The sequence below is a fragment of the Pezoporus occidentalis genome, unplaced genomic scaffold, assembly GCF_034315485.1.
Source record: "Pezoporus occidentalis ecotype Australia unplaced genomic scaffold, CSIRO_AGI_Poc_V1 ctg43, whole genome shotgun sequence".
NCBI classification, from domain to species: Eukaryota; Metazoa; Chordata; class Aves; order Psittaciformes; family Psittacidae; genus Pezoporus; species Pezoporus occidentalis.
The window spans coordinates 538,691-556,511 of record NW_026915758.1 but is presented as its reverse complement, the minus strand read 5'-3'; the positions used below and the strand labels follow the sequence as shown (position 1 = coordinate 556,511).

The window sequence follows — 17,821 nt, the reverse complement described above, 5'->3', positions numbered from 1 at the left end:
GAGCCCTCCTCCAGGACTGTAGAGGGTGTTTGGAAGACGCCTCAAGAGGAAAATAAATGAAGATGATTGTGACCATACTTTTCGTTTTACTTCATGTCCATCTTCCAGTTCCTAAGTGCTTGGGGTGAATGATGCTCTTCAACAGCATCGAATTTTGCAATATTTACTTCCTTGGCAGAATTCCAGCCTGTTGCACTGCTTTGAAAACCCTCTCTCTGCTCCCCAAGGTTTTTTCACACTGCATTACATCTATCCATTACCCTGCTGTTATTTAGCTCCAAAGGTACATCTCGAGGCTTCTACGGAGCATATTCTAGCTCCCTGACGACAGTACTCAGATGGATATAATTCAGTGTGACAGCCTCTGTGAATGCCACAAAGCGCAGAGATAGTAGGTGGAGATCTGCCCAGTAAGGGAGGACATGGCTGGTTGCAGTGACACGGAGATTTCATACCCAGGTGAAGGGGAAAAAAGGACCTGGCCTGAGACTGACAGAGCTGGGGAAAATATAATGTGGGCAAGTCTGTCTTTGGCACTGCAATGGAAGCACAAACCTTCAGGTGAAGTTGTTCAGACAAGGTATTCACAGCTCAGCTTTTGGTCACTTTGCATGGGAGAAAAGGAGGGGTAGTGTTTGTGGAAGAGGAAGAGTTGTGGCCAGGGCTCAGTTTGACCATGAGGTTGGGAATTACACCCCAGGTTGATGGGAAAGGTTTCTCCCCAGCCTGTAGCCTTCCATATCGAGGAGAACTGTGAATGCTCATCCTCGGGCAGCTCTTCACAGGGTCACTGTGGTTGAAAGGGACCTGTCACTGATGAGGTTGGAAGGAACCTCTAGACATCATCTGGTCCAACCTCTCTGGGCACCAAGAGCAGGTTGCCCAGGACTGTGTCCAGATGGCTTGTGTATGTCCAAGGTGGAGACCACAGCCTCCCTGGGCAGCCTGTGCCAGTGCTGGGTCACCCTCACAGTGAAAAAGTGTTTCCTGATGTTCAGAAACTCTCCCTGTGTTTTGGTTTGTGAAAGTATGTGTTTGGTGTCCTGGAGGAAACAGTACCAAGAGATCAGAGAGATGAAGTGGTTATTGTGTTGTAAATATGAAAATAAAATGGTACGTAGTGGTACTGGGTGCCTCAGCGAGGACAGTGGAGACTCAGAGAATGGGATGGTGAGAGCAGCTAAGACTGAGGCTTGAGCCATAGCAGGTGAGATGATGAAGGGGAGCACCATTCCTCATGGGTTATAGGGGAGGCTTGAATGTGGGATGCAAGGAGAGGATGAGCAGCCTGATGGTGATGCTAGCTATTGATGTCCTTAAGTCCTGTGCAGCCCATCTGTACATCTTTACCAAGGTGTAGCTGAGTGCCAGGCATTCCCTTGCTGACAGCCTGGAGCTTAACTAGAGATGGGATCCATGTCACAGGCATCACAGAGATCACAAGGTCAAGCTCTCCTGGAGGTGAGAAGATCCTGAATCTTGAGGCTTTGCTGTGGGCATGTCTTCTATGCTACTTTCCTCTCCTCTTTCCAGCTTTCTGTTTCCTAGGCTAAAACACTGTGTGGGGAAGAGAGCTATCCTGTAGTTGAAACAGCCAAAGCAAGTGTTCTGAATGTTCAACATCAGATGTTAAACAGCTTGTTTCATTACAAGGAACTCAATCAAGGCCAGTGTGGTTCCCTCTGGGCAGCGCCCCATCAGCACAGGATGCCCCTGAGCAGAGAGGAGCTCTTGATGTGCCCAGGAGCAGTAGATTATTCTACTGGAAAGTGCAATCAGGTTTTACAGGGAAGGACAGCTACTATGTGAAAATTTGTCATGAGAAGAAGGTGGCTGAGCTCCTCAAGCTTGAAAGCCCTGGGAAAACGCTGACTGCCAAAACCGTGCAATAGTCCATCAGAGTGCAAAAGCATCAAGTATTTCACCTGCTCATCAAGGAAGAAGCCTGATACCTGCAGCATGTGCCTGGCTGCTGCCCTTCACTCCCCACAGCAGCCCAATCAAGGCATGCAGAGGAGGCATCCCTGGACAACACCCACAGGCTGGCAAAGCTCTGCAATGTGCGGCACTGGCTCATTGCTCTGCTCTTCTGGCACCATGGGAGGAGGCCCAAGGGGAAAGAAATCCAGTCTAAACAGTGTGGTCTGTACTCAGGAAGGGGAAATAGCACAGCCTCGAACTAGAAGAGCCACAGCCTAGAATTAGAGCCCAGGTTTATTTCACGTTAGTCGTTTTGTTGCATATTCTTAACATCCTGAAGCACTGGAGTAGTGGAGGGAAGTGCACGCCCAAGGCTGACATAAGGATTTACCCATGCTGTGACAAAAATGGGGATTCTTTCTCCCTTTTATGTAAACAGCATAAAACTAAGTGGGAAGGGAGGCATTAGGATCTCTGCTGTGCAGTGAATTAACAGCAAAGAAATCCAAGCAAGCACCAGTTACGAGAAAAAGCATCAGGTCATACTCAGCAGCCCAGCAGGTGGGATACTTCAACCAAGCAGCAAGCAAGGCATGTTCTGCTTCTTAGCAAGCGAGTAGAGGAGGCTGAGTCATCTGTGACCAGCAAAACTGGTGGGAAAATAGCACAAGGGCAGGAATTTCAGTTTTCCAGCTCCTTGGCCAGGGAAGGGATGGGATGCGGACATTGCTGGGGCGGGGGGGGAGGGAACACGACGACGACGGACACCCCCTTAGATGTTAGAACAGGGATTTAAAGAGGCTCAGCTGCTACTGTCTTTCCCTCCAAAACCCCAGAGTCTCAGAAGAGCATAGGTGGCTTTTATTTATTCAGTTCTTACTGGAAAATGTATGTCAGTAGTAAAATTCCTATACTTAGAATCATAGAATCACAGAATGGTTTGGATTAGAGGGGACCTTATAGATCATCCAGTTCCAACCCCCCGTGAGGGGCAGGGGCACCTTCCAGTAGACCGACCAGGTTCCTCAAGGCCTTGTCCAGCCTGGCCTTGAATATACTTGATTGTACCCATTTAATATATACAGCTAATCGGAAAGCACAGTGTTATTTCAGCATTATATGAGGGCACTCGGGGCATATAACCGTTAGTTGTACAAGTGCAAGTGTTGGGGGGGATATTACCCTTACAAGCAAGCTCATCCTCAGCTTCTGCCTTCTTTTGCTTTGGCTGCTGTTAGATAGGGATGCATCCTTGTCCCTGTGCTTGCTACCCATCCTGCTGCATGCATCTGTGCTCAGCTCCCCAGCAGGAGAGTGGCACTGGAGAGGGACACAGAAACCCCCTCATCATGAGGGACCATAGGCTGACTCAGCTGAAGACAACAGGGGTCAAATGCATCAAGCGGCACTTGGCTTGTCTGCCAGATAGCCTTTGGGGAGGTGAAAGAAGGTGTCAGGCAAGTTCAGGTGGAGACACTGTGACAAGGAGCAAAGACAGGAGTGAGCACAGCACAGTCCGAGGAAACTGGGAGAAGATGATGTGTAGCTGTCAGAGTCCACCTGGAGAAAACCCCAGTGTTGGACCCATTTCATTCATGATCCCAAGAGTGAAATTAAGACACAAATGAGGTCAAGTACAATAATTGATTGGTTTATGTTACAAAAAGACAATTATTATTATTGTCTCAACGTCCAGCTGGAGACCAGTAACGAGTGATGTCCCTCAGGGATCAGTGTTGGGACCGGTCTTGTTTAACATCTTTGTTGGTGACATGGACAGTGGGATTGAGTGCGCCCTCAGCAAGTTTGCCCATGACACCAAGCTGTGTGGTTTGGTTGATACCCTGGAGGGAAGGACCGCCATCCAGAGGGACCTCGACACGCTTGTGAGGTGGGCTGATGCCAACCTCATGAAGTTTAATCATGACAAGTGCAAGGTCCTACACCTGGGTCGGAGCAATCCCAGGCACAGCTACAGGTTGGGCAGAGAAGAAATCCAGAGCAGCCCTGCAGAGAAGGACTTGGGGTGTTGGTTGATGAGAAAATGAACATGAGCTGGCTTCAGTGTGCGCTCGCAGCCCAGAAAGCCAACCGTATCCTGGGCTGCATCAACAGGAGCATGACCAGCAGGTCGAAGGAGGTGATCCTGCCCCTCTACTCTGCTCTCATGAGACCTCACCTAGAGTATTGTGTGCAGTTCTGGTGTCCTCAACATAAAAAGGACATGGAACTGTTGGAACAAGTCCAGAGGAGGGCCACGAGGATGATCAGGGGACTGGAGCACCTCCCATATGAAGACAGGCTGAGGAAGTTGGGGCTGTTCAGCCTGGAGAAGAGAAGGCTGTGTGGAGACCTCATAGCAGCCTTTCAGTATCTGAAGGGGGCCTATAGGGATGCTGGGGAGGGACTCTTCATTAGGGACTGTAGTGATAGGACAAGGGGTAATGGGTTAAAACTTAAACAGGGGAAGTTTAGATTGGATATGAGGAAGAAGTTCTTTCCTGTTAGGGTGGTGAGGCACTGGAATGGGTTGCCCAAGGAAGTTGTGAATGCTCCATCACTGGTGGTGTCAAAGGCCAGGCTGGACAGAGCCTTGGGTGACCTGGTTTAGTGTGAGGTGTCCCTGCCCATGGCAGGGGGTTTGGAACTAGATGATCTTAAGGTCCTTTCCAACCCTAACTATTCTATGATTTTATGATTATAAAAAAGGGAATTGCTGTAAAAAAAGAGCGATAGGACAGATTGGAAAAAGGATAGAAATGAAGCAAGGATTCGGAGTGCAGAGACATAGTCACCACCGTGGATCCAGCAGTCCCAGGTGTTCATACTCATCGTCGTTGGTAGTGGGAGTCCTCCAGGGTCCATAGTCGGCATTGGAGCAGAGTGTCCCCAGGAGTCCGTAGCAGTTGTCAGAGGTGGGTGTCCTCATGGAGGATGTCTCGTGGAGGTGTCCTAATGGAGGTATCCTGTGGAAGTGTCCCTGTGAAGGGCGTCCTCACTAGAAATTGCCTTTTCCCCCTTTTACCATGAGTTGGGGGAGAACCTCTGTTACTACATGTTCCTGGTGGACCAGTTTCACTATTCTTGCAGACAGCTCTTCAACTGCACATTTCTGCAGCAATTCTTGGGATAATGGGCAGCAATTCATCACACCAATCCTTGAGATAATGGATGGAAGAGTCCTATCTCAGCTTCTCCTACCCATCTCTCAGACAATAGACCATGACACTCATTTCAATTCCTCACACCCTTTTCTCAGGCATTGGAGTTGGGGTCTTAACTCCTCCAACCCATCTCTGAGACAATGGTCGGTGGAATCCCATCTCAGCTTCTCATGACAGTCTTCAAGATGATGGACAGTGGAGTCTGATGTCAGTTCAGTCTCTCACAGTAGCTGCACTGGTTGGTGAGGAGTTTATAAATACAATGGGTTAGTGATTGCATTTCAGTGTGGATGTCAGTGCAGTGTTATAGCTAGCTGTCATGGGGAGGATTTTATCCAGCAAAAAGTCCAGGGTGGCACTCACTCAGACATTATTTCAGGTGTTTTTGTTGTTATAGCAAGCAGCAAGCAAAGTTGAATGTACAGAGCAGGGTAACTCGGCTTTTGTCTGTTGCTCATCTGCTCCTGCAGATCCCGTCCATCCATGAGCAGTGAGGTGGGGAGGACCATGCTCCTGCCACGCTGGTGGCCCCACAAGCACATTCTTAGCCCCTCCTCCTGCCCTTCCTCAGTGCCCTCATCTGTCTTATTTTCAGTGATGGCCATTAACAGCAACCCAAGATATTTTTTTTTTTACGTGGATATTCCTTATTCTTGGTATTTCTCCAGGAGATGGCCAAGAAGGTAGAGGGAGAGGTCAAAACAGATGACTCTTAGTGAGCTGGCACAGTAGCCACATAGGAAGACTGCATCAATCATCTCTTCTGACCACACATGGCCAGGAATCAGTGAAGAGGTAACTAAACATATATGACAAGACAGCTGGACACCCAAACCAGGCAAATCCTCCCACCCGCAGACTTCCCTTGGGCTTGGCACTGCACAGTGCTGGGTGCTGCTCAAGTACTTGGGTGTGTATGGCCAACAACCTAGAGAATATGTCAGTGCTGGTACTGAAGGGCCTTCTCTCCAACTGTGAGGACACCATTGCTAACTCTGTGTGCAAGACCACCCCTGCCTGATGGAGGTCTTTGGTACCAGTCACACATAGCTCTGAGTGTGGATGATGCTGCTGGTCTGGCAGCTAGTGTCTGGTCACACAGGACATTTTCCCAGCATCCAAATGCTGCATGAAAACACTTTGGCATTAATAAAATGTCAAGGATGATTCAGGATGAAACACAAGTTTGCACATAGGCTTGATACCTGCCCAAGCAAGTTGTGAAATGACCAAAAGAGGGGAACATCTGTCAGCATTGCTAATGCTTTAATATACTGTGTGTCAGAAAGCACGCGTGGGTTTAGCTAACAGTAATATTGAGGTCAAGAGAATGGTGGAAACGATGAAGACATCCAGTTAAGCAGAACAATAAATAAATAACATGCCATTTTTATTTTTGCTGGCATTTGAATCCATCTGCTTCTGCCACTAAAATAAGATCAGGGCACGAATAGCAGCAGTAGAAAAAACAGATGGTGCACTCAAGTGAGCAGATGGTGCACTAGTGTGTCATGCTTATTACTGTCACTTACTTTATTATTTCTATTATGGTGGGTCTCTGGTTGGTCCTCACCTGTAATCAATATTTGTGGATTGGATTTTCTTAATTCAGCAAACATCATGTTTCACATACTCAGAAGAAATCTGGTTGAGCACTGATTTCTCCTCATAACACTTCCAAGTCTCAGCAAGTGATTGATGCAGTTGGTATTTTTTCAGGTAGAAACATGTATTTAGGAACGGAGAAAAAAAATAATAGCAGGTAGAGTGTGTTTATTCTATAAGCACCCCAGGTCTAAAATAAAGTGGGAAACAGTCTCTATGGCTCTTCCCTTAAATCCACGCCTTTTGCTGTAACCTGCCTATGTTTCCTTCTGCTGTGCTGGCTGCTTACCTGCTCCTTGGATGCTTACCCACATACTGAAAGCTCAATCTATTTCAGAAAGTGAATACAAAAGATGCAGGCGAGGCAGAAGTTGCCTTTTGACTCACCCCACTTGAGGAGGGTATGCCAGGACTGTGTTTTTACATCCTCCCTTTGGGCAAAGGCTGCTGTGTCACAGCCTGTCCCTGCAGGCAGACACGTAGGCAGTTTGCTGGGGAGGGCTAGGGCTCCTTGCCCAGCGGCAGGGGGATTTGCTGTGCTATTTGATAGCCCACAGCGATAAACGAGATCTCCCCTTCAGCAGCTGGCCCACATGCGGCATGACAGCATGGAGGGACAGCACGTTTGCTCTCCCTTCCCTAGCAGTGCACTCACCTCTGTTGTCACACTGGAAGCATGTCCTTTCTGCTGGCCACAGCAACAGGCATGCGAGCGGGGACAGATAGAGGCAGAATGGTCTGTGCGGTGGCAGCCACTAGCTAGGACAGAAATGAAAAGGAATTAGGAAAATTAGGAGTTTTACTAGGAAAGAGGCAATCTATTCAAACATCACTCACACAGACCCACACTATCAGCCAAAGTCTGTGTAAAAGCCCCTGGATTTATCATGGCTTTTGCATTTAGAAATTATTCCAGCAAGAAATATTCCTTGCTGTTCTGTCTGCTTTTTTTCCTTTTATTTTTCTTCCTTTTCCCCCCTCTATTCTTCATGGCTACCCCTTTCCCCCTGTTTTTCACAGATATCCTGTACATAACTCTCTGATTATAAATCCTTTGTACAACTCTGCTATTCCCACTGAGGATGGTGAGTTCACCCCATGGGTGAATTTCCCCAGTCCTGGTCCTGCTGTTGGCCAGGGCTGCTGCAGCTATTTCCATCTGAACTGCTGCATTTGCTGCATGGTGGGGAGTTTCTCCTCTGGCTGCTGCTGTTAGCCTAGCAAGCCTGTTTTGGGGCAACATGTGGCTGTGGCAGCTCCAACTGCCCCATCCTTCAAATGCATGACAGAGAGGGGAAAAAGGAACAGAGAGACGCATCCTACACGAGCATCAGCCTCTCATTTTTTCGGAAGTATCTTCTCATGTCTCCTGTATGGGAGCTCTGAATTCTCTATTCTGTAATTCTCTATATTTATTTAATCCCACCTCGTTTGCTAGGCTCTATGTTTGCTACAGTAGCCTGCTGCTGTATTCAGCCAGACTAGATGCCGCTGCCAAATTGCACTAACTCTAAAGCTGCACCCCAGACAACTGCTTTGGTCTATTTTTAACTGCTGGTAAACATTAGGAAAACTGTCTGAGCCCATAATATTCTTTCTCTGGTCTTTTTTGAATCATTTATTGTATAATTATCTGAAAAAAAGGAATGGGGGAGAGCTGCCTGTGTGCCCTTTTGTTGTTTTCAGTCTACAGTATTAAATATTTTCCCTCCTGCTCACACGCAATGTTTGATTCTTTTCTTCTCTTCCCAGCCAAAAGGATAAGATATCCCTAGCAGAGTCTTTCCAACCCTCTGCTGAAGCAACTTACATCTGCTCCTTCCTACATTGGAACAAAGACACTGTCTATCTTTGACAAAGAAAGCTTTTCTCTGAAGTGTTTGCCAACAGTCTGAGTCAAATAGGCCTCTATAAAACCAAACGGTGCTTGGAAAGGCAGATCCAGAGGGTACCAGATCTGGAGGATAGTGAAGCAGCAGCAGCACTGCAGGGGCAGGGTGGTGGAAGATAACTCTGCCAAGTACCGCCATGGCCAGGCATCCTGTAGCTGCCGACATGGGCAGGCTCCTCCAAGCTCTTTGGAAAGGAGTATTGAGGATACTTAGGCCCTCTTCCAGGTTGGTAGCTTCTGGAGGGAACCACAGCCAGCATGGGTTGTCCTGATGAGCATGCTCATCGGGAAGCTGTGCTGCTGGTTGAAACCCACAGGGAAGTTGGTGGGTGTACGCAGAAGTACAAAGAAGCAAGATAATATTAACTACATTAATATTCCATTTTGTGCAGCCTTGGGAAAAGGAAAGGGGGAAAGCAAGAGGGGGGAGAGGAGGTGAAGCACTAAGCTGCTGCGGCTCTGGGCTCAAGCTCCAGGGGGTCCAGACATGTGCTCTGCCACTGACATCTGATGAGAGGAGGAAGATGCTCTTCCTCATCTAATGCTGTCTCAGCTGGCAGCAGCAGAACAAGGCAGACCAGGTGATGTTGGTAAGAGCTCTGAGGATTTATATTAAAAAGCTTAGTTGCCATTTTTAGCTCAGCAAAGGGAGCACAATCACATTTCCCCTATAGTGCAAGCTGGAGTACAGACATGTAACATCACTTCTTCTACTTGGTCTTGCATCCATGCACAGCGGCAAGGACCCCTGGACCAGTAACTTCCACCTGGGGACTCAGAACATGTAGGCAAAGTCTGTGGTACGTGACATGGGGAAACACCCCACTGGAGTCGGGAGAAGTGATCCACTCTACTTCCCTGTGACTGCTTCTTCACTGTCAAGGCTGTGCTGCCTTCAGATGCTATTATTCAATTAAAAATGTGTGCTGTAAATGACTAAGGCTGTGTGTGTAAGCGCTTTCAGCAGAAACTGCATGTGTTCCAACAAGCAGCAAAGAGACAAATACAATCGTTTCTCAACTGTGAGAACTGGAGAAAATGCAAAATAGAACAGCGTGGTGTCTTCCTAGTTTTACAATTCCCCAAAGATTTCCCTCAAAACAAAACTCTGCGAGTGGTTCTGGTCTTACAGGGGACAGCCAGTGATCAATAGAAGAGGCACATACCCTGTGCCCAACCCCCCCCCCTCCCATCATGCTTTTTAGTCACTGTTTCATTCTCTGTCACACACCTGGTTTCCTGCCCCCAACATAAGAAGGATGTGGACCTGCCTGAGTCCAGATGAAGCCATGAAGATGATCAGGGCTGAAGCACCTCTCCTGTGAAGACAGGATGAGAGAGCTGGCGTTGTTCAGCCTGGAGAGAAGGCTCTGGGGAGATTTTGGAGCAGCTTCCAGTGCTTAAAGGGGGCCTACAAGAAATCTGGAGAGGGGCTTTTTACAATAGCCTGTAGTGACAGGACATGGGAAATGGCTTTAAACTGATACAGGGGTGATTTAGATGAGACATTAGGAATAAATTCTTTATTGTGAGGGTGGTGAGGTGCTGGCACATGGTGCCCAGAGAAGCTGTGGCTGCCCCATCCCTGGCAGTGTTCAAGGCCAGGTTAGATGGGGCTTGGCGCAACCTGGTCTAGTGGAAGGTGGCCCTGCCCATGGCAGGGGGGTTGGAACTGTGTGAGCTTTAAGGTCCCTTCCAACCTAAGCCATCCTGTGATTCTACAATTCTATGAATTTGGTGTTTGATGGGCTGCAAGTAGCACTGGAGAAGCTGGGGCACGAAATGTGTGGTAATGGAGACCAGAAGTGAGCATAGTACAGTGAAGCTTTAGAAACTACACGGACATCAGGGAAGGACCAGGGTTAGGAAGAGCTGTTAACGTAAAACATGAGCCCCAGTGCAGCAAAAGGAGATGAAACATTGAAGCTGATCCCTCCCCTGCCCTCCGCGTGGACAGGGAGGATGTTACGTCTTGAGAAACGGAGTAAGGAACAAACAGAGAGAATCCTTATTAGTGTGCGCGTTTTGTGCCAGCGGCAGGAAGGCCGCCAGAGAAGCCGGGCTGGGAAAGCGCTGGCGCGGTCAGGGGCCGTCTGAGGCGCGGGGGGACAGGGGCTGCCCCTTCCCAGGCTCCGGGGGCAGCGGACACCGCCACCGCCACCACGGGGACTCGGCGTTGCCCGGCAAATCCACCACGACAAGGGACGTTCCCACAGCTTCCCGCCGCTGCCCTGAGGAGGCACGAGGAGCGGGGCCGGGGGGCGGGGCAGGGCAGCGCAGTGCCTGCTGCGTGCCGCGCCGCACGCACAGCGCGGGGGGGGGGGGCAGAGAGGGGAGAGCCGCGCCCCCGCCTCCTCGGCCCGCCCGCCGTGTCTGGTGCAGGGAGCGCTCTGCAGCCCTTCCCCCGGCGCGCGGGCCTTCAGTGGGCGGGTGAGGGTGGGGGGAGGCGGTGCTGGCTGCTGCTGCTGCGTGCCTTGTTCCTCCTCCTCCTCCTTCTCTCGTTGCTGCTGCTGCTGCTGCTGCTGTTCCTGCTGCTGCCCGGTCACACCGCCGCCGTCGCCGCGCCATGCACGGCTCGCCCTGCTCGGAGATGGGAGATGCGTCCGCGGTAGGCAGCGGGCGGAGGGAGGAAGGGGCGGTGGTGGTGGACGACTCTGAGCTGGGGGCAGTCGGTGCCAGTTCGGCTCGGGCACGTGGTGGCGGACAGGAACCGTTACCGGTTGCCTCAGTGGCGGACCCTCGGGACCGTTGCTCACGCTGGGAGCGGTCGGTTGGGACCGTTGCTCGCCCCTGGGGGGGATGCTGGTCGGTTGGGACTGTTACCCGCCGCGGGGGAGGGGCTAGTCGGCCGGTGCCTTTGCCACCGGTTGTGCCGGGCAGAGCTCTCGGGGCGGGTGTCGCTCAGTCACCTGGGGGGGACTGCCTGTCCTCAGCGGCCATGTGGGGGCGGCGGCGGCAGGGCGGGAGTTGCTTCCCTTCTTTCCCCTTCCCGCCATCCGCCCTCCGGCGGCGCCGCCCGGCCCGGGGCACCCGCCGTGATGCAGGGAGCGGGCGGCGTGGACGCGGCCCCTGCGGGCAGAAGGAGGCGCTGCCCCGCGCACCTCTGGCCCCAGCAGCCGGCGGGGTGAGGTGAGGACAGGCGGGCAGGCGCGGTTAGCCATTCCCCTGGCAGCCGCAGAGCCTGGGCTGCAGTGCTCGCCTTCAGAAAGGACTTTTTTAGGATTGTTGTTTTTTGAAGCGGAGTGTGTTTTTTCATGTTTCTTTAGGGAATGTTGCTCTTCTGAAACGTAGGGTTGGGAAAAAAATCAGTCTGCTGCTTGGTTGCCTGCAGTCACACTTTGAGGAGGACTCGCAAGTTTCCTGGCTCCTTAGTGCAGAGCCTTACCTGGTGTGGCTCCTGTGGGACAGGCAGCCTAGGTCCAGGCTTGCAGGCACATGGGGTTTTGAGCTCCTTCCCATGCTCATTGCTCTCAGTGGAAATTCTTAGAAGTCTCTCGCAGAGCAGTTAATCTCTTGAGTGCTTTTAACCCCTTCCTGCCGCACAGTCTTGATATCTCCATGTCTGGTATCTTATGTTTTAGGCAAAAGTTCTCTGAGTGCAGTACTGACATTCGGGATTCATTATGTTTTAACATGATTGCCGTGTGTATCCCTGTGTTTTCACTACAGGGCTTTGCATCTTTGTGATAGCACTGAGCCAGGATCATTCTACGTTACTTAACTCAGTAACAAAACTCCTAGACGTAGGTGTGCAAATGATGTCACCACAGCGTAGTTCCCTCTAGGGCTTTAGGCTGTGCTGACGGTGTGGTGGTGCCTTTCTATTTAAAGCCTTTTTGCTGCAGTATATAAAAAGCAAATAGGCTCAAGAATCCTGGTGTATGCTGTTGAATCCCAGCCTTCACAGTAAGTTGCTGAGGCTAAAGGCTGGAAGAGTTTGGATGCCTAGTTGAGACTGAGTGGGCACGTGAGCAGTAAACCAGCAGCGCAGCGTAGCTTTTGGAGTCACTGCCAAGCACCACTGTGAGAGCTTTGTGAAGTTTGGGTATCCTTGCACTGAAAGTCAAATGTTTTGCATGCATGTACACACACATACACACATTTTCTGTGATACTTGCAATTGGAACCAAATCAATACAGTGTCATTTGTCTTCATGTTACTTGTAGTGTGTTTTGAAATACCTAGCATCCATGTAGTGTCATACCTTTTAAAAGACAATGCAGCCAATTCCCACTGCACTTTGAAGGCTGCGCCTATATAGGATCAGCTAGGTTGAAAAAGACCTTTAAGATCATGAAGTCCAACTGTTTAACCCAGAGCTGCCAAGTCCACCACTAAATCCTGTCACTGAGGTTGTCTACATGGTTTTTGAACGCTTTCTTGCATCCTGGCTTCCCTACTGGTAATAAGAATAAAATGCTTTTTGCAAGGTGTGATACTGTAATCTGTGATAATACCTTCTGTATCAGCAGAAATTTATTGTCTAAGTGTTACCAAAAGGAGATCAGTCCTGAATAGCAGTTGTAGTGTGGGTCCAGGACTCAAACAGCCTTGTCTAAACAAGGTTGGAAGCCAGGTTTTTTTTCCCCCTCTTTTTTTTGCTTGTTTACAAACATGTGATCTGTTTATTCAGAGCAGTGTAATCCAGGAAAGTAACTCCAGAAATGTGAGCTACACATGTATCTGTTCCTTTGCTGCAAATCACACTTTTAATTATTTTTTTACAGTATAAGGCATAGGGAGATGAGCTGGTTGGTAGAAGTCTTGCTGTAGGCATGGGATCTGTTTCAGATGACCTTCATCCTGAGCAGACAGAATGGGGGTGGTGTCAGCTTTGTATTCTGACTTGGCCTAACAGCCACTAATCTGATTACATTTAGGCTGACATCGTGGACATCTATGAGTCTATCCGTGAAAGGCAGCGTCATGACAGTGAAAGGTCTACCTGCAGCACCTTGGAGCAGAACGACATTGAAGCCGTTGAAGCGCTTGTTTGCATGAGCTCCTGGGGTCAAAGATCGCAGAAAGGTGACATATTAAAGATAAGGCCACTTACGCCCTTCTCGGATTCTGGTGATTTCACAATGCACACTGAGGCGACATCTGAATTGCCAAAGGACTATTTATCTACACTGGTAAGAAAAACATGGATGTGAAATAACTATGTCTGACATCTGGGTGTTAACATCTCTGCAATGTCTTAGCTTGGCTGGCCCATGTGTCCTTGTGTAGAATAGCTACAGAGCAGCCAGGGCTCTGTGTGTGCCAGAATGGTGAGGTGGCCATGCTGAGGTAGGACTTTTCTGCTGTCTCTGGAATGGCAAATGTAGGGTTTGATCCCTTGTTAAAGCTGGATGTGAAAACCCTTGCTGACCGGTAATTTAATTTGTCAGGCATGCTGAGGATGCTGCATGCTGGTTGTTGAAGGTTTCTTGGAGCATTTTGAGTAAGAGTGTCAGAGTGAGCCTCAGTGGTTCAGCACCAGCTTATCTGCAAGCACTGTATGAAAAAGGCTCTTGACGACATTTGGCTTCACTCTGGTAGTTACAAAGGAAAGTACAGATTACCATTATGAAATAGACAATTTAATTAGTTTCTATGCTATGTGTTTGTACATGTAGTCTGTTATTTCTCTGGAACATTGGTCTGCTCCAGCTGACTAATGTTGGTTGAATCACAATTTTTTTTTTTTTGTTGCCATTTATGTTGCAGCAAAAGTATGTATTAAAAAAGGGCTTAGGTGGTGTTCAAGTTCCAGATGGTTAAGGCTCATTTCAGCCAGTAGGCTTCTAGTTTCAGTTACATCAGGAAAAAAGGGGGAATAACAGTGGAAAGAGATTGAGAGAGTATAGCAGTCTGCTTGGCAGACTCATCTCATACTACTATGCAGTTCAGTGTTGGCACTGTCTGTTGAGCAGCGCTTGGAGATAGGCATGAGTTTTCAGTGGTAAAAGGAGAAGAGGTGGCAGCAAGAGAGAAATGGGTGAATAAGAAGGGTAAGAGCAGTTCCATTTGTCTTTATCTCAGAAGTAGCCACCAGCTAATGGTGCAGTCATTGATAAAAGATCAAAGGCTTGCTGGAAGCTTGAAATTGTAAAGGTATGGTATTGTTCTCTATTGCCAGTCTGTTTTCTGTGAACAGCAGAGTGCTCATAGCCTCTTACAGCTGCACCCAGTGGCTGAGGAGAAAAGAATGAGAGGTTTTTTTGTAGTACAGTGTGTTTTCTTCCTACTGGCTGGTGTAGTGCTGTGTTTTGGAATTAGTCTGGGAATAATGTTGATAACACCAGTGTTTCAGTTGTCACTCAGTAGCATTTACCCTAGGTCAAGGAGTTTTCAGTCTCTCATTTCAGTCTGCAAGTGAGGAGAGGCACAGGAAGCTGGAGGAGAGCAGAGACAGAACAGCTGACCCAAACTAGCCAAAGGAGTATTCCATGCCACAGCACATCATGCCCAGTATATAAACTTGGCTGGGAGCAGTTGATCGCTGCTTAGGGGTGGGCTGAGCATCGGTCAGCGGGTGATGAACAATTGTACTGTGCATCACTTGCCTGTCTTGGGGGTTATTTCTCTTTGTTTCCTCTCCTTTCTTTACAAATATTACAATTCATTTTAATTAAACTGTTATCTTAACCCATGGGCTTTACCTTTGTAAGATTCTTCTCCCCATCCCATTGTGGGTTATATAAGTTTGATACAAGCATTCATTGTTTTGGTTTAATAGTCGCTGGTCACAATTTGCTCTCATTTTTTGGTATTTGCTCTCAGGGTTGTTGCGCTTGTTCTCAGCATTGCATCATGTAGCTCCTCACCTGCCGTATGTGTTCCCTGGGGTGATGTTCGTCTCCTTTGGGGGCTGGGCTGAGGTTATCATTCTGATGTACTTTGTAACTCTCACTTATGATATGATAGCTTTGCTGGCCATGAAACTAATCTGGTATTTGTGCTCAGCACTGCCATCACCTCTGTACTTTGGGAACCATCTATTGGAAGCTATTAATAATTACACCTTTTACCTCTTCTCCTTGGAGAGCCAGCCTATGAAGGAGTCACCTTCCCACATCTTTCCCTTCTCTTCCAGGCTAATTAGCATTTGAGAACTTTGACAGTTTGAATATTCTTGGGATGCTGAAACCATGGTCCTATTGCTGGGAAACATGAATGTGGTTTGGGTGTTGTTTAGGGTTAAGCAACTATTTGCAGCTACTCAGGCTCCAGTGGCAGGCACTGCAGCTTCCCAGGCATCAGTGAAGGGTAGTACAACTGAAGCAGAGGACCAGCCCATGCTGGTATCAGTTACCCTAACCCTATACACAAGAAGAAATGGATATGAAAGTCAGCTTGTTTGGTAAAGAAGGACAAAACGGGGACATCACAAGAACAGGAGGAAGAGGCAGAACCAGAGGTATCCACTTGTTTGCTATCCCTGAGTGAGCTGTGGGATATACAAAAGATTTCAGCCATCACCCAGGTGAGCACATTGTCACCTGGCTGCTGTGAGGCTGGGATAATGGGGCCAGTAGCTTCAAATTAGAGGGTAGGGAAGCCAAACAGCTGGGATCACTCTAGGGAAGGGAGTGTTAACAAAGTGATTGGGAAAGGGGCACAAGCCATCAGCCTCTGGAGGTGACTTCTGTCAGCACTGCAGGAAAGGTGTCCTTTCAAGCAAGATGTTATGTGTCACCCGAGCAAGTGAGCCACTGTGAAGAGAGAGATGTCCAGTATCTGAGGGAATTAGCTGTACTGGAGGTGATTTATTATGACCTGAACAATGCACAGTCACCCACAGATCCAAGCAAAGTCCAGTACACACGATTTGTGTGGTGGAAATTTGTATGGAGTGCACCATCATTGTATGCTAACTCATTGGCAGTAATGACCTGGAGAGGTGAAGAGGATGGTGGATGAAGTAGTTTGTCAGTACAGTGCCCTATTGTGGGGGATGGAAGGCAGTTGTATGGAGTTTCCTACAACAAGTTGCAGGAACTGCTCATGGATAAGGTGAATCGAGTCAATTTGCAGAGGTGAAAGCCACCCAGCTGGCCTTGGACATTGCTGAAGGAGAAAAGTGGCCAATACTTTATACTTCCTCATAGATGGTGTCAAATGCCTGTGCGGGTGGTTGCAGCAACAGAAGCAGAGCAACTGGCAGCCTTGAGGTAAACCCATCTGGGCTGCTGCACTGCGGCAAGATATTGCTGCCCGGGTGCAGAATCTGGTGGTGAAGGTACGTCATGTAGATGTTCATGTACCCAAGAGGAGAGCCACTGAAGAACATCAGAACAACCAACAAGTGGATTAGGCTGCTACAATTGAAGTGGCTCAGATGGACTTAGATTGGCAACATAAGGGTGAGTTATTTTTAGCTCAATGGGCCCATGACACCTCAGGCCATCAAGGCAGAGATGCAACATACAGATAGGCTCATGATTGAGGGGTCAACATAACAATGGACATGATCACACAGGTTATTCACATATGTGAAACCTGTGCTGCAGTCAAGCATGCCAAGCAGTTAAAGCCTCTCTGGTATGGAGGACCATGGCTGAAGTACATGAGAGGGCCTGGCAGAATGACTGTATCACACCCCCACCAACCTGCCAAGGCAAGCACCACGTGCTTACCATGGTGGAAGCAGCCACCGGCTGGCTGGAAACATACGCTGTGCCCCATGCCACTGCCCGGAACACCATCCTGGGCCTTGAGAAACAGATTTTGTGGCGACATGGCACCCCAGAGAGAATTGAGTCAGACAATGGGACTCATTTCCGGAACAACCTCATAGACACTTGGCCAACGAGCGCAGCATTGAGTGGGTATATCGCATCCCCTACCATGCACCAGCCTCTGGGAAAATCCAACAGTACTGTCCTGGGTTCAGCAGTACAGTCATTTTTCTCCTTCTTAGTAGCTGGTGCAGTGCTGTGTTTTTGACTTTCAGCCTGAGAACATTCTGGAGAATGCACATCCCAAATTACAGTTCGATTGTAAGCCCTCTCTATCATGTGACCCGGAAGAAGAATGATTTTAAATGGGGCCCTGAGCAGCAACAAGCCTTTGAGCAAATTAAACGCGAGATAGTTCATGCAGTAGCCCTTGGACCAGTCTGGACCGGGTCAGATGTAAAAAATGTACTGTACACTGCAGCTGGGGACAACGGTCCTACCTGGAGCCTCTGGCAGAAAGCTGCAGGGGAGACTTGAGGTCGACCCCTCGGCTTTTGGAGTCGGGGATACAGAG

General features: G+C 48.9%; 1 protein-coding gene across 3 annotated transcripts in view; it reads left to right on the top strand.

Moving 5' to 3' along the window:
- Positions 1 to 17,821, top strand: part of KLF11 (KLF transcription factor 11) — a 200,693-nt gene that overhangs the window by 176,861 nt on the left and 6,011 nt on the right. The window contains exons 2-3 of one of the 3 annotated variants that reach the window (XM_062634525.1): positions 11,114 to 11,188; positions 13,462 to 13,716. In XM_062634525.1, coding sequence (XP_062490509.1) covers positions 11,147 to 11,188; positions 13,462 to 13,716 — 297 coding nt within the window. In that variant the 5' untranslated portion in view covers positions 11,114 to 11,146. Of the gene's footprint in view, positions 1 to 11,097; positions 11,189 to 13,461; positions 13,717 to 16,842; positions 16,933 to 17,821 lie in introns of those variants that run through there. The other 2 variants (XM_062634526.1, XM_062634527.1) reach the window with 2 other exon arrangements.